The 27,185-nt window shown below is 48.6% G+C and overlaps 1 protein-coding gene across 1 annotated transcript; it reads left to right on the forward strand.

Moving 5' to 3' along the window:
• The first annotated feature begins 2,101 nt into the window (after positions 1-2,101).
• On the forward strand, positions 2,102-3,106 carry GPR12 (G protein-coupled receptor 12). The gene has a single exon (XM_052650303.1). It carries the CDS (start codon positions 2,102-2,104, stop codon positions 3,104-3,106), a length of 1,005 nt encoding a protein of 334 aa, XP_052506263.1.
• Positions 3,107-27,185: the final 24,079 nt, after the last annotated feature.

Consider the following 27,185-nt stretch of genomic DNA (forward strand, 5'->3'; position numbering starts at 1 on the left):
AAGAGAGCTGGGGTGATCTTGCAGAGGCAGGGGCTGATTGACAGGAGAGGGGAGGAGCGGGGAGGAGGGGGAATCCTGGTGGGTGAGCCTGAAGGGCGGGAGTGAGGAGTGACAGTAAGTTCAGAGGGAAGATGGGGCCCCCGGAGGAGGATGCGTCTGCAGGAAGGAGTTAGTTCTAGGGTCCTACGCCCTGCAGACCACCTTTATTCACACAGAAACTATTTCCCCTACCTCAGGGTGGAGAAAGGTAGCTGGGAAAATCTTCACTGCTGATGGGGGAAAGACCAGAGTACCACGCCTTTTCCTTCTCCCATCTTGAAAGAGAGACCATCTTTAAACTTAGGATCTCCCAGGTGCTCTGAATTTTGCATCCAGAGGAGACAGGCTCATAAAAGCAGATAGCCATCAGGTTCTCAATCTTAGAAACTATTGAATGTGTTCAAATGGAAAGATGAACTAACATTGCCACTTCAGTGCACCAGTGAATTGGGTTTTGGCCGGCATCTGCTTCTGCAGGAAGTCTGTAAATGATTTCCATTGGAAAACGCAGCTCGGGGAACACTTAATAAATTCAATTTGATGATAATAATGATGATTCACGTAGCAGCACCCTATATCCAGTGAAGCAAATATTCCCAGGGAATAGTGATTTAAAAAAAAAGCTAGGTCCAGGACGCACCTAAGGAAAGGGGTCCCTTGGGGATCAGGACTGAAGTGTGGTCAACTGCAATTCCGAAAACAGCTGGCTGGATCAAAGACCCTGCTTCCCTAAACCTGCTCACCCCCGCCCCATCCCACCTCACCATCCTGAGTACCACCCTAGGCATTTATTTGGTCGTGAAGGCAGCAGTTTAGGGAAAGGCGTGGAGAAGCGGGCCCTGGAGACCCGGCCGCCCCAGGGGGACCTCGGGAACGAAATGGGTCACGGGGCTCCGGGCGGCGCTGTCCCGCCCCCGCGCCGTGCGAGCCCCGGGTGGGATGCGGGGCGGCGGCGGCCACCGTGACGCTGCAGTTCCCGGCGTCCCGCTCCTCTCGCTCGCAACCGGCGGTGGGGGGCTCTCCCCGCCCGCGCGCCCAGCGCAGCCCCGACCCGTGGGGCGCGCGCCGGCCTCCCGGGGCTCCGGCGGCGGCGCGCGCGGGGGCGGCCGCGCGCGCGGGCGGGGAGAGCGAGCGGCAGGGCGGGGAGAGCCGGGCGCGCGAGCCGAGCCCGCCGCTCACCTGCCGCCGCTGCTCACCTGGCGCGGAGCGCGCCCCCGCCCTCCCGGCCAGGCCCCGCGCGCGGCCGCCGCCCCTCGCCCCGCGGGTCCGGCGCCGGCATGCGACCGGGGTAGCGCTTCGGGAGCAGCGGAGGAGCCCTCCCCCCGCGGCCTGGGCGCGCCAAGGTGACCCCCGCGATGTACCCGCGCCCTGTGGGTCCCCTCGCGTCCCCTCCCGTCCGCCGCGGTGCCTGGGCATCCGTCTGTCCGTCCGTGTCCACACCTCCATCGCGCGCGCCCTCCTTTCGTGGCTCTGCGGCGACTGCCCCGTGCGCACGGGGCTGCGGGGCGGTTTGAGGGGGAGCGGCCAGGACCCCCTTTGTTCTGGCTGGGGTGTGAGTGTGCGCGCGCGCCGGGCGCCTGGCGGGTGGGAGTTTTGAACGTTCCAGCGAGGATGGCAGCCCGGCCCGGCTGGAGAGCTGTCGCCGCGGCGCGGTCCCCAGCCGCCCCCCCCTCCCCCGCCCCCCGCGACAGCCCCGGTGCCAGGCGGCCGCTCGTTGGCGGCACGCGAGACACATTTTCACGTGTGTCCCCAGCACTTGAGCAAACAGACCGCCGCGGTCCCGCGTGTGCCTGCCCCGCTCGCGCGCCTGTGTGCAAGTCCCATCCCGGGTGTCCCCCAGCGCCAAAACGGCATTTTTGTTGTTTTTGTGGGTTTTAAGCCACGGAGACTTTGGCTTTTGTCGTATTCTTACCAGGTTGTGATTTGGGAAGCTTGTGGCATTTGGGGGCAGTGTCTAAGTAGGGCTGGCTCGCTGTTGGTGTGGTTTTTGCGTGATGTGGAATTGTCGCTCTGCCGTATCTCTAAACAGCCTGTCTTTTCGTTGAAGAGGACAGGGGTTAAAATGAATGAAGACCCGAAGATCAATGTAAGCGGGCTGCCTCGGGAGTTTGTAGATGCCGGTGCCTCCGGGAACATCTCGGCGGAGGTCTCCTCCCAGGTCCCTGTCCTGCAGCCGGAGCCAGAGCTGGTGGTTAACCCCTGGGACATTGTCTTATGTACCTCGGGAACCCTCATCTCCTGCGAAAATGCCATCGTGGTCCTTATCATCTTCCATAACCCCAGCCTGCGGGCACCCATGTTTCTGCTGATAGGCAGCCTGGCGCTTGCAGACCTGCTGGCTGGCATTGGACTCATTGTCAATTTCGTGTTTGCCTACCTGCTTCAGTCAGAGGCCACCAAGCTGGTCACCATCGGACTCATCGTGGCCTCCTTCTCTGCCTCCGTCTGCAGCTTGCTGGCCATCACGGTTGACCGCTACCTCTCCCTCTATTACGCCCTGACCTACCACTCAGAGAGGACGGTCACGTTCACCTACGTCATGCTCTTCATGCTCTGGGGGACTTCCATCTGCCTGGGCCTGCTGCCGGTCCTGGGCTGGAACTGCCTGCGGGACGAGTCCACCTGCAGCGTGGTCAGGCCTCTCACCAAGAACAACGCTGCTGTCCTGTCCGTGTCCTTCCTCTTCACCTTCGCACTCATGCTGCAGCTCTACATCCAGATCTGTAAGATCGTCATGCGGCACGCCCATCAGATCGCCCTGCAGCACCATTTCCTGGCCACCTCGCACTACGTGACCACCCGGAAGGGGGTCTCCACCCTGGCCATCATCCTGGGGACCTTCGCTGCTTGCTGGATGCCTTTCACCCTCTACTCCTTGATTGCTGATTACACCTACCCCTCCATCTACACCTACGCCACCCTCCTGCCCGCCACCTACAACTCCATCATCAACCCCGTCATATATGCTTTCAGAAACCAGGAGATCCAGAAGGCCCTCTGTCTCGTGTGCTGTGGCTGCGTCCCGCCCAGCCTGTCCCAGAGAGCGCGGTCGCCCAGCGACGTGTAGCGGGCTCTCCCGCTAGGAGAGCCTGCGGGAATTTACCAAGCACTCCCACTGCCTGGCCGGACCGTTGAGATGCACTCCTTCCATCCTTTCTGCTGGAGTCTCTCTCGAGCCACAGGAGCACTTTGAAGCATTCACTTAGATGAGTTAAGTGATTGAAGTGAAAATAATGTCATCAGTGTTTTCACCTTTTTAAAAGCAATTGAGTTCTTTGCTCAATATTATTTTGTTTTATTTGGGATGGGTTTTTTTTTTAAGTATTTTAGTTGAAGGTGGGGCTTATGCTTTTTTATTGTTTGGAGGATTAATATTGTCAGGGGAAAGGAAGGGATGTAACATGGCCATGAAATTATAAAAGGTAAACTGGTCCCAGAGTTTTTACCTGGACTTTAAAATAAAACTGAATTATTGAGGAAATTGGAGAAAGTACTTTTTCCAGACCTTTTTAAAAATGTCAAGGTAGATTTTTTAAAATACTGCATGTATCTAACAGAATACAATCACTCTGAAGCCAATAGTCTATGTGATTATGTTATGGATTTTATTAACACAAACTGATTTTATTCACGTGAACTCAGTAGTGAGTAACCAACACTGAAATGATAAACTCATTTTTATTCATTCTTTCTTTACTTTCAGCAGTTGCTGCTCACAAGAATTATTTTGGTATTTCTATGACTGCTGTTAACTCTTTCTGCATGGCTGCCTATGTCAGCTAGACCACTAGTTTCAAATGTTGCCATGTGAATCCAGAACCAGAGGAGTCATTTTTCAATACAGTTTTTCAATATGACCTTCTAAAATGAAATATGAAATGTGTTGTGATTTACGTACAAAGTAGGATTGATTAGGTATAACACGGTGGTTTCCTAAGCTACAGTCTGTGTTCAGGAAACAAAAGAAAAAAATTAGTAAAATGTTTGAATTAGATCTAAGTTGATTTTAGTATATTCTGAAAAAATGAATCAATGTGAAGCTATCACAAAATATAAAAAGCATCACTTTTCCTGTCTAAGAATGTATTAATAGTTTTTCTTGGTTGAACCAAATAGAATGAAATACGGTAGACCAAGCATTTCTGATTCATACACTGTCTGTGGTGTCAGTGCATTTGAAACAGATGGTCTTCTATTTTACCAATTAAGCTTGTGAATATATAACATACATATCTGATTGTGATGTGTATCAGCTATATTCTGTACATTTACAAGCAGAATGGCCACGTGGCTGTTTATGAAAAGTTGAATTTGAATTCCTTTTCTTTTCACCAAAAAACAACTTAAATTCAATAAAAACTATATTGCCTGTTTTCAGAGAGCCAGGATTTAGTCCAGGAAATGACACAGAAAGATTCATTTTAAATATATCATAAAACCGTTGTGTTTGACTGTCTTCTGTTAGCACAGAGGATACTTTGGACACAGAAAACCTTGCCTCCAGTTGCAGTGTGTTTATAGCTGTGGCTGTACAACCAGTGGGAGAATTTCTGGACAGCCCATCAGTGTAGCCCATTCAGATGGTGGAAGATCAGTATTTCAGGGTCCCTGGGGAATCATTTGTAGTAAATTAACCTATTTGGTCTGTCCCAAATGTTATGTTCACAGTGGTCTGAGGCCCTTCTGGCAGCCTGCAGGGCTGATACCATCTCTCCAGGGCCCCTTCTAATGCAGCCCAGGTGTGGATCAATCCTGCCTGAGTCCATGTAAAGGGGACGGGTGGAAACATTGCAGAAATGGGAAAGGATTTTCAATACACATCACTGGATGACCCATCTCAGCCTTTAAAAATTCATCAACACGTGACAGAGTTGGTAGGTTGAATGTGATGAGTCTGTTTTTTGTCACTTGAAAGTTAATTGCATCTCCATGGGAGAAGTGACTAAGGTAACTTGGTTTCGACGTGGGCTGGGAAATATCCATAAAGGGGTTTGAAAGCAAAAAATGATGTTTTTGTAGAAATAGTGTTTGCCATTTTCATATCTCTAAGAGTAATTATAACGATCATAATAAGTACTGTTTTTCACGACATTAAAATGTGCCGGGCCTCATGCTGGGTGCTTTACCTGCTCTGCTAGCTTCACAAAAACACAATTACAGTTAAGAAAACAGAGGCTCAGAGAGGTGAAGAAATTTGTCCAAGGCCACAGAGCTTCAAGGGTAAAGCTGGGATCTGAACCCAGGTTTTCCAGAGTCCGTGCCTGTCTCCCTTCTGCACGGGGCCACCCTGATGCTGCCCTGAATACGGGGGAAATGATTTACAACATGTGTCATTGTTTAGTTGCTCAGTTGTGTCTAACTCTTTGCAACCCCATGGACTGTAGCCCGCCAGGCTCCTCTGTCCATGGGGATTCTCCAGGCAAGAACACTGGAGTGGGTTGTCATGCCCTTCTTCAAGGGGATCTTCCTGACCTAGGGATCAAACCTGGGTCTCCTGCATTGCAGCTGGATTCTTTACCAGGGAAGCCATCTGTGTGACTGTCACTAAAGTTTTAGTTCTGTAGTTAAGACATAAAGCTTCCCTTTTAAAATTACATGGGATGGACTATCAGTGTGGTCTTACCTGGGTGAAAGAGGCCTGTTTTTCTCTAGGTCTCTTCTTCCCTGAGCTTTTTTCCCATTTAGAGCCAAGTTCCCCCACTCCCAGCCCCACCCCTTGCCCAGAGGCACACTGCAGTGTTTTAATGCGAAGAGATGAGGGTACTCTTATCATACAGAGATTTCCCCTTTATTTACTATTTTAATCCTCCTATTATATATACCCTTACATCTGTATGTAATGGTTTTCTAAATACTAGTTAAGTGGCTGCTCTTACCTCCTGTTTTTAAAACACCTGATTTCAACTAAGATTTTTTTCAGTCAACCGTAACATGTTCTTACGATTTATTTTCAGTTGTGAAGATTTCTGGATGTTTATGTGGGGGGCCGTCTTCCCTCCTGGTACCTGGAGGCAGGGGGTGGGATGATGGGGAGAGCACCTTTTTCAGAAACCTAAATGGAATGGCCACATTCACGAAGGGAAAAATTTCTCTGCTGACTTGGCAGGCAGGATTGATCTTGGAGTCCTGCAAAATTTAGACCAGGATTTAAACATGTTTAAAAGAGAAAATGTCCCTCATAGCTCAGTTGGTAAAGAATCTGCCTGCAATGCAGGAGACCCTTGTTCAATCCTTGGGTTGGGAAGATCTGCTGGAGAAGGGATAGGCTACCCACTCCAGTATTCTTAGGCTTCCCCTGTGGCTCAGTGGGTAAAGAATCGGCCTGCAATACGGGAGACCTGGTTTCAATTCCTGGGTTGGGAAAATCCCCTGGAGAAGAGAAAGGCTACCCACTTCAGTATTCTGGCCTGCAGAATTCTGCAGAGTTGGGTGTGACCTTCACTTTCAGTGCCAATAAAAGTATTTTGGAGCCATAGTAAACTTTTTGTTTTTAGAGAATTGCTGAATTCATTATTGAAATAATGATTGACTTTAATTCTTGATACCATATAGATCATTTATTAGGACGACTTACCATTTCAAATTTAAAATACATATTAAATAAGTGACTATGATGGCATTGTATTGAACATTTGTGTTGCCACTTTGATCAAAGCCCAGTGTAATAAAGGAACAGATGGCCTTCTTGTCCCTTTTGAAGAATGGGATGATTATCAGATGGTTTTGCTATCTGATTGGAATCTTAAAATCTGATTAGAACTTTTAGAATCATCAAATTTAGTTTATATACATCAAGAAAGTAAAAACATAGTTTGAATTAGCAGACAGATATACTGTCTTCTGGCAGACAATGCAGAAAAAATCCTGATAATTTTGACTAGGGTGGCGCTAGTGGTAAAGAAGCCACCTGCCAATGTAGGAGACATAAGAGATGTGGGTTCAATCCCTGAGTAAGGGAGATGCCCTGGAGGAGGGCATGGCAACCCACTCCAGTATTCTTGCCTGGAGAATCCCATGGACAGAGGAGCCTGGAGGGCTACGACCCATAGGGTCACAAAGAGTCAGACACGACTGAGCGACTTAGCACACTCGCAATCTTGACTAGGGATCTTCAAAATGTAAATGTTTGAAAGACATACAAATTACCTGAGACTTGTTAAAATGCAACGTCTCCTTCAATAGGTCTGGGCCATCACCCAATTTCCAGCAAGTTCCCAGGTGATACTGATGGTGATGCTGACGGTCTGCAGTCAATGCTTTGAGTCACAAGGACAACTGTCCCATCTCTAGCATCCTTTCAAAAAGTCTATAAACTTCTGATAAGAATGAACACTTTAAAATATACATCAGTTCAGTTCAGTTGTTCAGTCGTATCCAACTTTGTGACCCCATGAACCACAGCACACCAGGCCTCTCTGTCCATCACCAACTCCTGGAGTCCACCCAAACCCATGTCCAATGAGTCAGTGATGCCATCCAGCCATCTCATCCTCTGTCGTCCCCTTCTCCTGCTGCCCTCAATCTTTCCCAGCATCAGGGTCTTTCCCAATTAGTCAGCTCTTCACATGAGGTGGCCGAAGTATTGGAGTTTCAGCCTCAGCATCAGTCCTTCCAATGAACACCCAGGACTGGTCTCCTTTAGGATGGACTGGTTGGATCTGGTTGCAGTCCAAGGGACTCTCAAGAGTCTTCTCCAACACCACAGTTCAAAAGCATAAAATATACATACTTAAATATAATATATATAATTTATAGAAATGTATATAATAAAATATAAAAATATTAAGTATAAGTACATAATATATTTTAAATAATATAGTCAGAAGTTAATAATTAAATAGTCTGTGTTTAATGCATATGAACTTTGAACTTTTTCTAGAATTTCTCAGTTCCTAGTAAAGATCTACAAATATTTTTTCCATGCTAATGTTCTCATTTTAAAATTCAGATTATCATTACCTTAAGGTAATTCTTTCACAATCCTTATATAACAATGGAATGTGTGTGTGTACATATATGTGTGTGTGTGTATATATATATATATATATATGATTATACACACCACAACCAAGGTTTTCACTGCCATTTATTCAAGGACAGCTTTCCCCATGATGCATATGATTTGTGTTTGGGGGACTGTGGGTGCTTGCATGATTTCATTTTGGAATAACTGAGATGAAAACTTTTGTTCTCTGGGTTCTAAAATTCAACCAAACTCATCCTAAGGCGTCCCTTTTCCAGCCAAGATAAATCAGAGAAATTGAAAAATATCTCACCATGATTTTTGGCATTTATCTGTAATCTTTTGTATCAAAAATTCTATTAATGTTAATAGTGATGATGGTCCTTACATCCACTGTGGTATATTTCTGCCCGAGGAGGTAAGAACATATTTTTTTTACATTAACAGAAGTGTGTTAAAGTACAAAGTTGAAGTGGAATTTAATATATAACTTAAATTGTATTAAATATTGTATTAAATATTTACAGAAGAAACCTAGGAATTTTTTACTCATAATAGTTCAAATATAGCATCAAAGCACCAGTGAACAAACTTTCCATTGAAAGTTTGGAGCAGAAATGAAAACACTAGGGCACAGAGTCCCTGGTAATTGACTGCCTGAACGGACAACTACAAGGAGTGTATTTTAAAAGGAAAAAGAACATCTTAACAGCATCCTCTGAAAGGTAACAGAAGTCAAGGTTACTGACTCGGGAAACCGAAAGGAAAAAACCTAAGGGAAAATTGGTTTGTTCCAACTACATCCTTACTCCTTCCAGAATCCTTTTGCAATAGGAACAAATTTATTCTTGGGTACTATAGAGTCTAACAGCTGGAAGGAAATTTACAGAGTGGAATTTTCTGTATGGAATCTAAACCATCTAAGTCAAGGCAGCTTTGGAAACTGAAGTCCCGCACTTTTCCCTCAAAGCTTAGCCTGTTTTAGTGTTTATTCCCAATCACAGTCTGCCTTATGACGCTGTAATTCTGTTTACCACGGCCCAGCCCTGCAGACGTAGAGAATGCCTTTGTCACAGTCGACATTTATATATTGAAAATACTGATTAAACAGTATTCTCTTCTTCAAATGACGTTATCCCAAAGAATTAAATCATTTTTCCTGGTTGATTTTATTTTATACCCTTTTGATCATTTTCCTGATCCTTTCCCCTACATCATCTACCATTTCTCTGCAGCCTCTTCGAGTCATCAAAACTGGGCTCCAGTGTCCCTAAATGTGGAACTTCCTGGGGCAGGGTGATTAATTACCCTCTGCGTCTGCTGGCCGTGTAGCTGTGGGCTTTCAAGTAGAGACCCCAGCCAGCAGCCTCAGCGTCTCCTGGGAACCTGTTGAAAATGCAGAGTCTCTCTCAGGCCTCACTCCACACCTACTGACTCAGACACTTGGGGCATGAGACCCTGCAGTCTCACCTTTAACGAGCCCACAGCCCCGCCCCCACCTGATGCACGTCACTTAACTGAAAACACTAGCTTTGCAGTCCAGGTGCTACTCTAGGAATCCAGGGGCCTCCCTCCCTCTGGATGTCCTCCCCCACGCCCAGGGGCTTCCTCTCTGCCCTACCACCCACTTCTCCCCCCGCAGCCCCCAGCAAACTTGGCCTTGTAAACATGCACCATGCATGCTTGGTGCATGTGTGACAAGTTGCTTTAGTCGTGTCTGACTCTGTGACCCCATGGACTGCAGCCCGCCAGGCTCTTCTGTCCATGGGATTCTCCAGGCAAGAATACTGGAGTGGGTTGCTATTTCTTTCTCCAGGGAGTCTTCCCGACCCAGAGATCGAACCTGCATCTCCTGCTTTGCAGGCGGACTCTTTACCAGTAAAACACCTGGGAAGACCAAAGGAGCTCCTTTGGTCAAGTTTAAAAAGAAAAAAGAAAAAACTGCCACTCCTCATTAGGTAATTGCTTTAGTTCTGGAACAGGTGACGAATGCTGAGGAATCTCACACAGTTCAGAAATAAGCTTCAGAAAAGCTTATTTCACTGTACGCAGCCCTTCTGTTTGTGTGAAGATGGCTTCTTCCATCTCTCAGACTAGGCTTCTCCTCTAGTTACCAGCAGGCTCCTACTGATTTCCTCCAGGAAGCCCTCCTGGGTTGCAGAGGTTTGGGAAAGAAAACCACTCAGGGTGCCCGCCTCTACCTGCAGACCTGCCAGAGTGACAGGGCCTGAGTCAACAGCGCCATCATAGATGTCGTTTCTATTGGAGTAAAAATAAGTGTATGATTGTAAGAGGGAAAGATGTCAATCAATGGTTATATAGTCTTCCTGAATAAAATGATTGGGAACACGGGCTCTGAACACACGCCACGTGGGTTCACGTCACTTCCGATTACTAGCTTTGGGGTGTGTCGCTTAACCTCCCTGAACCTCCATCTCCTGGTTTTATGAAATGAGCATGACCCAAGGACCCACCATGCAGCGCTGCAGGAGATGGGACACTGGAAGGGTCTAGCATACAGCGCTTTACACAGACCTACTTGGGTGTTACTTTGCCTTAGTGTTTTCATTAGCGCTGCTGCTAATAAAATGAGACTCACTCATTTTTCATCCCTTGAAGGTAGTATTTGAAAACTAGCCTTAAAGCGGGGGTCGGGGAGGGGGTGCTGTTTGCACCGGCAGATTCAGAGCCAGGCCTATAAGCCTCCTTCTTCCGTGGCCCCTGGTGCTCTGCTCTGCACGTCTGGGAGTTCAACACACTTCTGAGCTCAAATCGTCTGATGATTTACTGGCTTAATAAGCAACATTGCATTTCAGAAGTCATCGCGTTTTCAACACAGGTTATGTGATGTTTGCACGCCCCAGATATGAGCACAAAACAACTGGGCAATGCGATGCTTTGTCACAGCAGGGCTGGCAAGCTCAGAAGAAGGATTTGCAAATTGGAAATTGCAGAAATACAGGTAAGCTGAAGAAACCTTCAAAATAAGCTAGCCAATAAAAAACAGGATTTTTTTAAAAAACTGGGACAGCTGCTTTCTTAGTTCTCCTGAGGGAGAAAGGCATAGACTGGCTATTTTCCAGTCTGCGAAGTTTACAGGCTTTCTAAGAAGATGATTTATATATTGGATAAGAGGTTTCACTGAAAATGATGGATTTGGTAGTTCGTTTCAGGATAGCAATCAGCTGCTTCAGAGAACTTGAGATCCAAGAATAATCTTTACCTAAACCAACACTGGGCTTCCTGGTAGCTCAGGGGTAAATAATCTGCCTGCAGCGCAAGAGATGTAGGAAATAGTCACTGGGTTGGGAAGATCCCCTGGAGGAGGAAATAGCAACCCTCTCCAGTCTTCTTCCCAGGATAATCCCATGGACAGAGGAGCCTGACAGGCTACAGTCCATAGAGACACAAAGAATCGGACTCAACTGAGCACGTGAGCACACCACAGCAAGCAGCATCTAACAAAAGTATATCCAGTGGGATGTGTGTTTGTGCATCAGGATGGACTGTAACCTATGTATTCTCATTTTAGGTTTTGAAACAGTTTGAAAAACAGTTGAGGATATATAAAATCAAGCTTAATTTTTCTGCATGAAGTATGACATAAAATGGGATAGGACAAAGCTGAAGCCTTCAACACATATTCAGTTTTTCCAAACATGTTTTTATATACTTTTAAAAGCATACAATTCAGTCATTAGTGAGTTATTCTTAATGTCAATGTTTAATGTCAGTGGTACATATTTTGGATTGTATAATTTTGCTTGGTAAATATTTAGTATGAAACTATCAAATCTAAACAGTTACTATTAAAAGCTGTGTCAATGGTTACTTAAGAAAAGTAAAATAAAATAACTACCAACTCTACTTGTGTTTATTTCTATGTAAATCTATTTTGATAGAAAAACTCTGGAGCAGGGCTGTCTGAGGGAACTTTCTGTGATGATGGGAAAGTTGTGTGTGTGCTATTATTTGATAGAGGAACTTGCAGCCTTGTGTGGCAACTGAGATTGGAAATGTGGCTAGTGAGACTGAGGAACTGATTTTTTTTTTCATTTCATTTCAATTGATTTAAATTTTAAAAGCCATTTATTGCTGCCAGCTCCTGCACTGCACAGCACATATCTAGGTATGCACGGCTTTTTTCATGGAGACAACTACAATAGAGACTGGCTCCTGTGGGTCTGTGTGATTAAGGACTCAGGGTAGGAGATGCCCTGGATCCCAGGATGGAAGTGGAGAAGGGTCTCCTGGAAAGCTTCCTAGAGCAGTGGGTGTTGGGGGCATGGGGTCGGCTTTACTGAGAACCATTTCCTATGGGTCAGTCCCAAGGAGACCGATCACATCTCACGGAGCCCAGACGCACACCCCACACCAGCCCCAGACCACCAACCCCGCCCCCAGCTTCCCTCCCCGTGTGATCCAGTTGCTGTACATAGCAGCGTTGCAGACCCTCCATGCGGGGCCATCCTCCCACCTCACCCCTTTGTAGGTGTGGATGCTGGGGTCTGGGTCAGAACTGAGCCCCCAGGTTTGCCGGCTGCCACCCCGTCTCAGGCCACAGCCCGGGTCCACCACCCCACCCCATCCTCAGCTTTCTCTTTAGACTGTGTTGGTGGATGTCAGGAGCTTGAGCTGGTTGCTGGAAACACCACCTGGGCCAGGGGTCCTGTACGAAGGTGGTGGGCCGGTGCCTGCAGTTGCGGACGTGTGTCCGAGTCCTAGGGCTCCCACCTTGGGTTGTCACTTCACCTAATAGAAGTCAGATATTATTTCCCAAACAGGGAAACCAAGTCTAGCGAGGGGAAGGGAGGGGTCCATGATCACAGGACATGGAGTGGGCTGGTCCAGTCCCGCTTTACTTTCCTCCATTATTCATGAATGCTTGTCTAAGGCCTCACTCATATTGCTAACGGTGAAGACTGCCAACTTGCAGAGCCAGCACGGTGCTAAGAGCTTCGCCTGCATTCTGTCTGACACCATGGTTTTTTAATGTGCTGTGTTGTTATTTCATGTATGGCAAACACATCTCCTCAGGCAGGGCCTGGTCTATGACTATGTACATACTCTTTAATGACTATAGGATTATATCAGATGAAAATACAGTTGTTATTTAGCCAATCCTCTTTATATTAATTATCTGGCAAATTTCCAGTTTTGTTACTGGAAACATGCTTCAAGGATTAGCCCTGAACACACGTTTGCCCACACCTACGATTTTTCTCTAAAAATCTTAGGAGATAGGTGTTCCCTCCTGGTCCAGTGGTTAGGACTTGGTGCTTTCACTACCATGACCTGGGTTCAATCCCTGGATGGGAAGCTGAGATCCCACAGCCACATGGCACAGCCAGAAATAAATAAATGAATAAAAATAACCACTACCTAACTTAGTATTGTTTTCCTTTCGTTTGTACAAAATATAGTATGATGATATTTGCAGCCTTAAATTAAAAATAAAAACTCTAGAAGAGGAATTACTGCATCAAAGTTCCAAACTGCCCTCCAGGTGAAAGTGTTAGTCGTTTAGTCTCGTCCGACTCTTTGTAACCCCATAGATTGTAGCCCGCTAGGCTCCTCTGTCCATGGGATCCTCCAGGCAAGGATACTGGAGTGGATAGCCATTCTCTTCTTCGGGGGACCTTCCTGACCCAGGGATTGAATCAATCGCCTTGATTGCAGGCAGATTCTTTACTGTCTGAGCCACCAGGGAAGCCCTCAGTAGTGATTCGCAATCCAACCAGCATTGCATGCAAACATCCTCAGTAGACTTGGTTCTATCCTAGGTGTGTCTGCGCAGATGAGGGAAGGCAGGCTGACCAGATGATTCTGCCCCGTGAGGGACGGCCTTGCAGGTGTACCCTGATGGCACAATGGGCTCCATCTCAACCCAGAGGCACAGAGAGGAGAGACGCGAGGGGGCAGGCTCCCCGTGGGAGGAGGGCTGGGACAACCTCCTCTCCCTCCTGTGCTGGTTGCACTTCTATTAGTCCGTGCGCCCATCCGGGGACATCATATTTGGAAATGGTTACAGATAACATTGAAATAAATTCAGTTTGCAATGTGATTAAAGGGTCAAGAAATGGAGTCAATGAGGAAAGAAGAAAAGAACTGGATTCTCTGTCCTGGAGGGAAGGAGGCCAGTTCATGACCTAATTACTACCTTGAGGTTATAAAGAACTTAAAAGAGAGTGTTTTGTTTTGTTTTGTTTTGTTTTCAGTATTGGTGGAGTATTGAATAAGGAGAATAGGTCACATTAAAGTGGGATATTTTCCAGCTGGATACAACGGAAATGCTTTCCATGCATCATCTCACTGAATCTGATGATGACCTTTTGCTGAGGGCAAATCTCTGCGGGTATCATTGGTACCTCAAGTCTACATTAAGGCGCTTGAAGAAATCACTTAACTTGCTAAAGCCCCACAGGTGCTCTTCCACTCTCCGGTGGATGCCCAAGCCCCTAGCACTATGCCTGGAAAAGGGTTTGTATTTATTGACCATTCACTTGAGTACTTGAATGCACTCCTACTGGATTCCACAGCCCTTGTCTTATACCACTGGGATACAAGGTCCCCGATGCACAGTCAACAGGTGATGCTCTATAAAGCATCACTGTAGCGCAGATATCTTGGTCCCGTCATCAGCTCTCTTCTAAGCATTCGGCTTCCCCATCATAAAGAGTGCCATCTCACCGCCAAGTCCCCCTTGCGCAGGCCTCTTCTCCAAACCTGACCTCTGTCCTCCCCTGTCCCAACAGAGGGGGCTTCCCCAGCCCCTTCCCCCAGAGACGGCCTGCTCTCATCCTCCGTCTTGGCAGCTCTCAGCTCTGCCAGTGTGTCTCTGTCACAGGCAGTAGCTGGCACGCAGGCCCAGGAGCCCGGTCTGTATCCCAGATCCTGACAAGCTTAAGGAAATTCCACCCTCCCGCATGCAGGTCTCATGCAGGGTAAAGTCTTGTAGCGACTTCTGAGACAATGATGTGTACTCCCAGTCATTTCATTTAATCACAGGTACCACTTGGTATGAGGCTTCCCAGGAGGCACTAATGGTAAAGAACCCGCCTGGCAATGCAGGAGACATAATAGACACGGGTTTGATCCCTGGGTTCGGAAGATCCCGTGGAGGAGGGCATGGCAACCCACTCCAGTATTCTGGCCTGGAAAATCCCAGGGACAGAGGAGCCTGGCAGGCTACAGTTGATGGGGTCACAGAGAGTCTGACACAGCTAAAGTGACTTAGCACGCATGCATGCACCTGGTATGAAGATATAAGAACATTTCCTTCCAATGAGCCCACACCAACCTCCTGGCAAAGCTTCTCTGGCCTCCCACAGTGCGGGGACCCCAGATCCACACCTCCACCCAGCACAGCTCTAACCACCAGCCCAGCACTGGCCAGTAGGCGCCCTGGACCTCTAGTCTCTGACAATCTGCCAGTTTGTCCAAGAAGCACACATGGTGGCCTGCCTGGGGCTGGGAGACCCTCCAAGCTCAGGAAATGCCTCCTTGGCTAGAAACAGGCCAACGAACTACAAACAGTTTTGGGAGGAAGTGAAGGACTGGTGGGCAAGCAGCTGTCACATCACAAATGGCCTCTGCATCAGCGAGGACCAGCAGTTCTATTTTCTAAGGCATCTGCTTTGGCTGAAATTCAGGTGAGGGTGCGGGCTAGAACGTGGGCACACAGAAGTGCACGTGGGTGAGTAGCACATGGCACGCCCGCTGCCCTTGCATCTCCCAGTGGAGATTTCCCTTGGGAGGACACACACACACACACACACACAGACACACACACACACACACACACACACACACACACACACACACACACACTCGGGGAGCTCCCTGCCACCAAATCACACAGGACATGGGTGCACAGGCCCCCAGAGGCTCTCAGCCCACACTTGTTACTGCTTTTCCTTTCTTTAATTTCTCTGGCAAAACCAAGGTTGCCTGGGCCGAAGAGTCATATTTTTTCTATGGTTTCTACGAAGCACCATATGAGACGTGTCTTGAAAAAGAGATGAAATTGGGGTGGCTGATACTTGGGGTAGGACACACTCTGGAGCCCTGCCACCCACAGGGAGGCTACAACTCCTTCCGTGTCCATTTCACTCCAGGAAACACACCAGGATGCAAAGGAGGATGATAGCCACTCTGGAGATAACCTTGACTCTGTTTTAAAAGGGTTTGAAAGAGTAAATAATTCCAGCTGTAGCTCTTTCTTGTCAGTAACACTTGGCTGAGGACACATAGTGGGATGTTATGCTGTGACTAAGGATGTCTGAAAGATTCTCAGCTACTCAGAGGGACAGAATCCACATGTCAGTGGGAACAAGACCATTTCAGGATGAAACATGGGCAGGTGAGCAATAGGCTGAGGACAGACGGGCAGGCACCTGCGGGTCAGACCCAGAGGTGGAAAAGCGAGAGGAGTTTCGGGAAAGGTGTGGGCTCATCGTGGTGGATGTCGACCCCTGTGCTGTCTCAAGCCCCAAGTCCAGGAGGATGGGAGATGACGCTTTGCACTGAGGCACTGTCGGTGAGGCCCTGTGCATGTGAAAGTAAAACTGCTCAGGATGCTGTGACAAGATTTATCCTCCAGTATCAGTTTTCTCCTTCTCTTAGTATTACACCCAAATTTTCTCTGCGATACAAGCCTGCCCAGAAGAAAAACTATACTTACTTTCCTTGCACCTGGGGTGGGCCCTGGGATAGAAGCAGGATTAGGGTCCACAACTACCTAGAAATGTCATTAAAAGTAAGAAATACACCTTCCCCACCTTCCCTCTTCTAGCCGGCTGAATGCATATGCGATGGCTGGAGCTACAGCAGTTATCTTAGCTGAAATAGGAAATCCTTGTGCTGAGGATCAAGGTGGAAGGAGCTGGATCCACAACATGTGACATCCTGTTCCAGTCTGTACCAACTATACCAATTATACAGATTCCCTAGACTACTGACAATCCACCCTCTGTTGATGGAAGAGGTGCTGAGGGGCAAGGCGATACACAAAGCCAGATATTTGGAGGTGACTTGCAAATAGGAGGTGCTCAATATGGTGCTGCGTTATGTGAATGGGGGGAGAAAAGAAAACTGCATAGAAGGAGCATTTGGGAAACAGCAAATATCCCTGACTCTTAGATGAAAATAAAAGCACAGGGCTGTGCAGGCAGACCAGCTGCAGCCAAGGTAGGCTGGATGCTCTGTTTAGGGGAAAATAAAGCAGAGTCAAAAATAGTCTCCTCCACCAGCAGGTCCCTGGCAGCGCAATCAGCCACCCACCCTTCCTTGACGGCCAGCTCCCAATAGCCCCAGGCGAGTGGGCCCTTGTTCAGTCTAATCGCTTACTGTCCCTTGGAGCTGGGACTGCTTTGAGGTTTGTTTTTGCACAATAGGGAGCAGTCGCTGCCCCACACGTGCCCTCTAGGGAAACACTCTGCAGTGCCTTCACTCTACCAGCCAGCCTTGCTTAGGGGCCAATAGCCAGTCCCTGGGGCCTTCTGAAGCGCCACGAGGGGCCCTGGCGGGGGCTGTGTGCAGTCAGCACACAGTCTGGAGGCGCACAGAGCCCTCAAACAGCTGAAGGGACCAAAGCCAGCGGGTGCCTCCCGAGCAGGCCTTCCCAGTAGTTCAGCCGAGGCGGCTGGCCTGGCCGGGTAAACTGAGGCAGAAGCTGGTGTGGGCGGGGTGCATGCAGAGGCACCACGCTCCAGAGCCCACATTTGACCACTCAGGAGTGAGGATGCTCCTCCGGCCTTTCAGACCCCCAGGGCCCTGTCAGACTGCATCCCTCCCGCCAGCTGGATTTGGTACAAAGACCGACCTCTCTAAAGCACTTGGGTCTGGAGTGTAGCTGCAGACCAGTGGCCCTCATGGGCAGCACATCATGGTCTTGGGCTTTAGTAAAGACTGCAAGGCCCATGGCCTGGCTCCAGGACTTGGTCCATTTCACCTGCATTTTCAAATGTATTGGCGTAACTGCTTATTATCTTTTTGATGAATGGTGGGACTTTTAGCAAAAATCCCCTTTATACATCCTGACGTTGACTTTGTTACTTCCCTTTTTCTTTAGACTGGGGTTGTAATTTTTGTCTTCTCAAAGAACCAGTCTTTAGCTTTCTCAATCCTCTTTTGTATGCTTATTTTTCTAAGTCTTTTCCTTGGCTTTTATCCTTATTATAAATGATACTTTCTTTGGCTTTATTTTCCTGTTCGTTCTCAAACTTGCTGAGATAGACTCTTAGTGCTTTAATTTTTAGCATTTATTCTTGTCTAATAAACTCATTTGGGCTTCCCAGGTATCTCAGTGGTAAAGAATCTGCCTGCCAACCAGGAGATGGGGGTTCGATCCCTGAGTCAGGAAGATCCCCTGGAGGAGGAAGTGGCAACCCACTCCAGTATCCTTGCCTGGAGAATCCCATGGACACAGGAGCCTGGTGGGCTGCAGTCCACGGGGTCGCAAAGAGCTGGACACGACTGAGGGACTAAACTGCACAACAGCAACAGATTCACGGAAGGCCATAAATTTTCCTTCAGCCATGGCTTTGGCTGCACCCCAAACATTTTGATATGTAATGTTTAAGAATAATTCAAAAATATTTTCTAATTTTTATTATGATTTCTTCTTTGTCCCATATAGTTCTTTAGAAAAAGTACTGCTTAATTACCCATCAAATACACTTATCTTTTTGTTATTGATTTTTAACCTAGTTGCATTGAAGTGAAAAAATATTCTCATCTTCCTTCTATTTTAGATGTGTCTCTTGTAAATGGCATATCGCTGGGGTTGTGTTTATCCCATCTGGCAAACTTGGTATTAATTAGAACATTTATCATGTTTACAGTTAATGATGTTGTGTGTTATAGATTACTTTTATTATTTCATTCTATTATCTCATTATACAGTTTTTCATATTCTTCTAGTGGTTACCATGGAGATTACGACACCACTCCAGACGTGTCAAAGTCCAGTATGAATTGGTCGTCTGCTTCTTTCTGCTGTGTCCTGCTTTCTGTCCCTTCTTCTGCCTGGGATTGTTGAATGCATTTTTAAAATTAATTCTCATTAGAGTACAGTTGCTTTACAATGTTGTGTCAGTTTCTTCTGTACAGCAAAGTGAATCAGCTATACGGGTACATATAACGCCTTTTTTATGGATTTCCCTCCCCTTTAGGTCGCCACAGAGCACTGAGCAGAGTTCCCTGTGCTCTATGTCGGTTCCCAATAGCTAGCTATTTTATACATAGTGCCAATAGTGTGTGTATGTCCGTCCCAATCTCCCAACCCATCCCACCGCCCCTTCCCCTTGGTGCCCATGTTTGTTCTCTACGTCTCTACCGGTGTCCTGGCTGGGCCAGAGCTCAGGCTCAAAACACAGACTCCACTTGTCCAGCAAGTGGAGTCTGTGTTTCCTCAAGACTAGCTTTGTTTACAATGACACCCGGACGTCTGCAGGCCCATGTGACATGCATGGAGGGGGTGGCAGGTGGAGGTCAGGGTTCACTGAGTCATATCAAGCCTCTGGAGAGGAAATGCACCCCGGGGAGGAGGAGATGGGGCAGAACACAGCACCCCGCTCCAGGTCATGCCTCCATAGGGAGCTGACACTTAGACCCCGGTCCCCTGCAAGACACCGGGCCACATGCACGGCCCCACCTGGGTGGGCGCGGGCTGAAGAGCTGGACTGCTGAACTCTGGGATGGGGGTCCCCTCCCCGAGGTGCCGCCAGGGTGGTGGGGTCTCTTCTATCTAGGTGTCACTGACTGGGGGGAAATTGCAGGGCCTGACATGCAGACAGAAGAGAGTCTGACCCACCAGGTGGAACACTGGAGACCCTGCCAGTGCTCCACGGAGGGGAGGCAGCCCCCGGCCTCCTGTGTGCGGTACCAGAATCACCCAGGGCCACCGCCCGAGGCCTGGAGTCAGCGTTTGTGTGATCACTTTCCTACTCCCCAGCAGAGACACCAGATCCCTGCGCGGTCTGTTAAAAAAAAGATCATCATTTAAACTAAAAGAAAAACCCATGTGGGGAGAGCTCGTCCCCTAAGTTTGCAAGATAACGGCATGGAAACCGCCAAGTCTAAACTCCTCCACTTGATGCCACAGACATGCGGTGAGGTTCCAGCCAGACCTTCCGGGGAATCTGATCACGACCACGCTGAACGCCCTTCGGTCATTTTTCTGAAAGTCTCTGCCTCTTGCTCAGCTGCAACGGCTCTCCACGCGCCTGTGTAGTGGTCACCCTGGTGAAGCTCGTTTCTGGAGAGGAAGGTCCCCTACGCCGCTGCTAGGTCATCCGCTCCCAGACTCCCCCACAGCTGCCCCGGAATCTCACTGAGGGACCTGGGGACCCAGGGTACATGTCTGCGGCACCTCAGAGACGCCAGCTCCTCCCAGAGGCCACACCAGCCTGGGGTGTGGGGACGAGAAACCTGTGGGTTCGAGCCCAGGTGCTGGGAGGAGAGACCTTCCCCCCGGGGGAGGGGGTGAATGGACCCCAGGTGTGGGGGTCGCAGGCTGACCTGGGGCCTCCCCCAGGCCTCTGTCCAGGGCCATCTCACCTCTGCTGCCTCTAGGCCTTCAGATCACAGGACCCTCGGCCTGGCCCCCTTCCTGCCCCACCCACCAGCCTCTGCAAGCTCAGGACACTGGTGGACCTGCTTGCGAAGCCTCCCCAGGACGCTGGCCGGTGTGCCTGAAGAAACTTCCCCACTTCCTTGACCTGTGGGCCCACTGCAGACACCCAAGCTGGGCTTCAGACGAGAGGCATCCAGCAGCCCGTGATTGTTACCTAAATGAAACACAACTGCAGAGGGTGCGGAGCCAGGGGTGCAGGGAGGCCCTCGTGGAGTGTGCGTCCCCTGCTCCACGGAGTGAAAGAGTTTGCAGCCAGGCCACCCCGTGCTCTGCAGGGCGTCCATCCTCATCTCTGAGGAGGTCTGACTAGAAGGCCTGCCCTTGGCACTCCCCGGCTCTGCTGGGCACCAGGGGCTCCAGGACGGATAGAAGACCTGCCAGGACCCTCCAAGGAAGCTGCCAGTGTGCAGGCTTCTCCACTGAATCTGACCCCGGCTTTAGGGAACAGCACAGCGGAACCCCAGCTCTGGTCCTGCACGCCTAGCTACTCGGGGCCGGTGGGACCCTAAGGACCTGGAACCCTCCTCCTGCATCTCAGCACTGACGACAGCAAGGCTTCCAGAGGCTTCTGAACACGACTATGGTAGGAAACGTGACACGCCACCACCCTCCACATGCTAGTTATTCCATTTCTTTTTGCCAGTGCTGTTTATGACCCAGCAAATTGATTTCATGTCTTCGAATCGATTTCCAACGCACATTTTGAAAAGAGTAGATTAAGAAACCCATACATCAGGAACCTGTTCATTCTTTCAGTGAATAATTTTGAGTCCCTCCCCGGTGGCGAGCGGGCTGGACACCTAATACGTAGTGCTGAGCTAGGGAGGGAATGCTTGGCCTGGGGAAGTACACACGTTACAAGCCTATGGGTGCTCAGTGAACAGGGACATTTGTAACTGTGAATCGTGTCAAGGGCTGTGAGAGGAAAGAGCAGGAGGACGGAATGACTTGGAGGAAGTGGGCAGTGAGAGTGCTCTCCAGGCAGCGGGAGCTCTGTGCACAAAGACCCTCAGAGAGAACTCCAGGAGCTCAAGGCTGGAAACCAAATGCCAGTGGGCCCGAGGGCAGGGAGCCTGGCAGACACCGCAGGTGACCAGTGACCGTGGGCTGCAGGGGCGCCCCGCCCAGCGAGGGAGCCACAGTCACGGGTGCCCTTGAGCGCTGAGACGTGTACTGAGATGTGTCCCACATGGAAAATATACTAGGATTTATGAGACTTAGGGGAAAATAACCATGTCAACTAACTCAGCAACATTTTATGTTAATATCATTTTGAAATGATATTATGTTGAATATTCTGTATTGGGTTAACTAAAATATATTATTCCTGGAGAAGGGAAAAGCTACCTACTCCAGTATTCTTGCCTGGAGAATCCCCATGGACAGAGGAGCTTGGCAGACTTCGGTCCATGGGGTCACAAACAGTCGGACACCACTGAGCAACTAAGCTCAAAATATATTATTAAAATTAATTTCTGTTTTTCAAAATTTGCAGTATGGCTACGAGAAACAGAAAGTTATACCTGTGGTTCACATCTGTGGTTTGCATTAGAATCTGCTGGAAGGCAGTTAGGAGGTCGCTTGGCTGCTCTGTGAGAGGCAGATTCAGGGTGCAGGGTGACAAGGAGAGATGGTGGGAAGGGGCTGTCTCGCTTGACAAAGAGGGAGGGAGAGCATTGACCTGGATAAGCGGGTTGGTCCTAAGAGTGGGCAGAAGGGGATGATGTCAGATGTGTTTGCAGCGTCCCCCACCGACCCACGTACTCCCGAGCATCGAGAAAGGAGCCTTGGCCGTTTCCTTCATCTTATGTGAAAATAGAGTAAGTTAGTCCCTCAGGTGTACCCGACTCCTTGTGACCCCATGGACTGAAGCCTGCCAGGCTCCTCTGTCCATGGGATTCTCCAGGCAAGGATACTGGAGTGGGTTGCCATTCCCTCCCCCAGGGGATCTTCCCAACCCAGGGATGGAACCCATGTCTCCTGCATTGCAGGCGGATTCTTCACCATCTGAGCCACCATGTGTGTTGCACATAAGTATTTGCCCACACCCCTTAGTGGCATTATTAGCAGCTTTATTGTGTGTGTGTTTAGCTGCTTAGTTATGTCCGATTCTTTGCAAACCCATGAACTCTGACCCCCCAGGCTCCTCTGTCCAGGGGATTCTCCAGGCAAGAATACTGGAGTGGATTACCACTTCCTCCTCCAGGGGATCTGTCTGACCCAGGGATTGAACCTAAATTCAAGCCACCTGTATTGCAGGAGGATTCTTTACCCCACTGAGCCACAGGGGAAGCCCAGCATTATTAGTAGTATTATTTGTGTGTGTGTGATTAAAAGGCTACTTAATTTTCTTTCCCATCACCTCTTCATGACTTATTTGGTGAACACAAACTTCCTGCCCTTGATAAAAACATTGAAGGCCCATGACTTTTTTGCAATATTATGAGAGGAATATTGTACCAATTTCATTACTTTTTTAAAAAAGATTTTAAAATCCAGTAAAACATTTTAAAGGGGTCCTTAAGGGCTTCCCTGTGGCTCAGCTGGTAAAGAATCTGCCTGTAATGTGGGAGACCTGGGTTCAGTCTCTGGGTTGGGAAGATCCCCTGGAGAAGGGAAAGGCTACGCACTCCACTAATCTGGCCTGGAAAATTCCATGGACTGTATAGTTCATGGAGTCGTAAAGAGTCAGACATGACTGAGCGACTTTCACTAACTGAAAGTCAGTGAATATGATACCACAAGTTGGTAATGTGGTATTAGCACAATTAGCAATATGAAGTGGTTTAACACTAAGATATCAAAAGATGTAATTCACCGCACTGATAGAATATGGAGAAACATGAATGATCAGCCGAACACATGCAGAAAAAGCACTTTTAAGAATTCAGTATTCATTCTTGATAAAACATTTAGGAAACAGGACTATAGGGGATCGTCCTAATCTCACAGGATTTCTTAGCAGCATTCTTAGAGGCATCATCACCATGTCCCTTTTGGCCCCAGTGCCAACTAGAGCCAGTGCCTGTAAGATGTGGGCAAATCCCTCATTCTAGTGTTTTTATCAATAATTTGAACATTTATATTTTGAGCCAGAGGGCCAGGGAATCTAATATCCGATATCTTGATCATTCCTTCCAAAGTTGAGTTCATTGCTCATGATCAATATCTAACATAATTTCGTCGGCTATTAAAGCTCTGCTTCTTTAAAAGCAACAGTTGACCCTCTCCTGCAATGGATTCATGACGCCGGGGCCCTGGGAGCCCTGGGATGCTGGTCATTCTCTGACAATGATGGATTCCCTTCCCCTGCAGGTATATTCTTCTCTCTATAATATTGCGATTCTTCTCTCTATAAAATGTGATTGGCACAAACACACGGATGATGTTTTGAGAAATGACCAAAGCTCAGCTTTCATAAGAGAGTAAGATCTCAGTACAGCCAGTCTTTGTAAAGAAGAGACAAAAGACAGTGATGTGGTTTAAAAGAACACCAGGGTTTAGGGCCAAGGAGGGGCCAGGCTCTCCGAAGAAGAGTCTTATTCCATTGACACTGCTGTTGAGGGGGCCACCTTCTCACATGGCCCCAGGAGTCACAACGCTGAGCTTCTCATCCACCTCCCACCCTGTGACACAGGCAGGTGAACTCAGGCCTCAAAATAATGTCCTCTGCCCCGTACTATGGATGAGAAAACCAAGTCATCAAGAAGTGGACACACGCATAGAACTTAGATGGCTCCACATGCAGAGAGTCCAGTATAAACGGTAGTTATTCGAAAACTGGCATCTGTCTAAGGATGACACTTGAAATTAATTGGGCTCACTTCCGAAACTATCAGCAACGGTAGCAGGATACAAGGTTAACAGACCAAGTCAACCACTTTCCTATTTGCCAGCGCAACCTGGACATTGGGACTTTCAAAATCGCCTCCAGGTGTTTTTTACATGCAGCCAATGTTGGGAATCCTGGCCCCAGGCCACTGAGGCACCCCCGAGCCACCGACCGAGGCCTGATGAGCAGGCGGCTTTAAATGATCATAATATCAACTTTGCATGATGCTAAGAACAGTCAGCTCCCTTGCCATGTTGCCATCCTAATCATCATAAAATTGTAGTGCATTGGCATAATTTGGAATCTTAATGAGAACTGCTTTCTTCATCTTAATTGGATTCCAAGTTACATTAATTCTTTATAAAAATCTCTCAATATATTATGCTTACTAAGTCAGAAATATTTTGTTAGCACTGCATTTTAAGTATGAGAGAAAGAGTGTGGGGGGCGGTGGGAAAAGAACAGAGCAGATAGCTCATTTTAAAATACTCTAAAAGGCGAAAGCAGTCCTGGCACACACCAGCGCTGCAGACGTGAATTCAGCCCCAGCTCATGCTGTAGAACAGAAACGAGACTTCCACCTGCAGGACACAGCACAGCCACCCAGGAAGCAGCGTGACTCGGACCACGACCTGCCCCATCAGGAGACACGCTCCTGCCCCGGCCACCCGAGCCCTGTGAGCCTGTGTCCTGGGATCTGAAAGAGAAGAAACCACTCTCACTACCTGTGTGTGGCAAGGAACTGGGTCAGGTGCCTGTGTTTGCAACTTGATGAGATAAATGATGAGACTTTCTTAACTCAGGCAAAACAGAGACCCAAGCACACGCATTGTCCAAAATTACACAACCAGGAGAGGCAGAGACAGGATTCAAAAAACTCGGTACCTCTGAGTCCAAAGTCTTCTTTCTTTCTTTCTTTTTTTTTTTTTTTAACATATAGAAACACACAACATTTGGGCTTCCCAGGTAATGCTTAGTAAGCAGTGGTAAAGAACCCATCTGTCAATGCAGAAGACAGGTTCGATTCCTGGGTCAGGAAGATCCCCTGGAGGAGAGCATCGCAACCCACTTCAGTATTCTTGCCTGGAGAATCCCATGGACAGAGGAGACTGGCGGGCTACAGCCCTTGGGGTAGTAAACAGTCAGACACGACTGAGCAACTGAGCACGCACACACAAGGTAATGTAAGCAAAAAAAAAAAATTGCATTATCTAGCAATGTAAAACTATCTAGGAATGAAAGAAATGTAGAAACAGACTATATTTGCTTTATTTAATTATCATAAAGATGAGATAAAATAACAGTAAAATTTTTAAGTGTATAATACATTATTGAATCTAGGCACAAAATCTTTCTGTCTACACCACTCTGGTCTAATAATTCTGACTGAGATAAAAAGCCAGTTTAGACTTGAAGGCATCATGCCAGTTGAAATAGACCTGCCCATAGATTCCACTGATGTGAGGCTCAGGAAGATTATGGTGAATCAAGAGGCTTCTTAGACCTAAATCCATAACATGCGAGGGTGGGAACCAATTTCTTATTTTACTTGAACTGCCTTGGGTCACTCAACAGTAGGAGTCCAGGTGAGCCCAGGGGTGCCATGCTCAGGGTGCCCTCTCTTCCACAGTGTAACCTATCTCCCTGCGCCACTTCCAGCTCTCTCTCCCTTCCTCTCTGGCTCCCAGGAGGGCCTTCAGGGTCTCAGAGCACAGATGCAGTGAAGTGATTTCCATCTCTTGCACCCAGCCTCCAACCCAGCCTGGTCCATGAGCAGAGGCAGCCTGAGCAGGCTGGTCCAGCCTCCTCTGGCTTTGGTTTCTCTGTTACAAAGAGAAACCATGTTTCTCTTTGGCCTGGCAGCTCCAAACATGGAACTTACTGTACTTTTTGCAACTAATTTTTCTGAGTCAGTGGCTCTCCCCCAGCTCCCTGGAGCAGAGAGGATGCTGAGGAGAAAGCTTCCAGGCCAAAGAGGTGCACCCCCCAACCCCCGCCTCGGCTGTCTGGTTTGATGTGACAGCCACCTCCACTTACCACGCAGCTAGGTCCAAACCCCACTGCCCCCCAGGACTCCTGAAGGATCCTTCAGGCCCATCAGAGAGCAGACAGGGCCACCTCGTGACTCAGCATCCCGCCTCCGGTGACCTGTCCACGTCCAGGACTGACCAGAGGGGACAACTTAACCCTGGATTCTTCCAGCAGGAGTGAGGACCCGGGCAGGAAGCCCACACCACCCTCCTCTCCCCAGCTCCATCCAGGGCACTTCCCAGGTGGAAGGAAAAACCCCTTTCCAGGCAGAAATAGCCTGAGGAAAGCACACGTTTTAGGCCTGGTCACCCTGACTACCTGCTCTTAGAAGCTGAGCTGACGGGCTGGGAAGCCCTTGGCTCTGGGTCCGGGGTTAGGGGGGACCAGCTCTGCAGCAGTGCCCTCCTGGATTGGGCAGCGGGTCACCTGACGGCGGGGGTGACTAGGCAGGTGGGAGGACTCCCCCTGGGGGTGGCGAGGGATCCTTCACCCGGGGACGCCTCATCCTGGTCCCGGAGCCGAGGCAGCACTGCCCCCCTGTGGACGGTCCCTGCACCGCAGCCACCTGGCCGCCCAAAGCCCGCGGGGCAGCCGCCTTGGACCGGCCCGCATGGTCGCTGGATTCTGGTCCACCGATGCCCCCATTGCGGGGCAGGCACCATTCTCACCACGTTCTGGGTGAG

This window comes from Budorcas taxicolor, chromosome 12 (assembly GCF_023091745.1).
Source record: "Budorcas taxicolor isolate Tak-1 chromosome 12, Takin1.1, whole genome shotgun sequence".
In the NCBI taxonomy this organism is placed as follows: Eukaryota; Metazoa; Chordata; class Mammalia; order Artiodactyla; family Bovidae; genus Budorcas; species Budorcas taxicolor.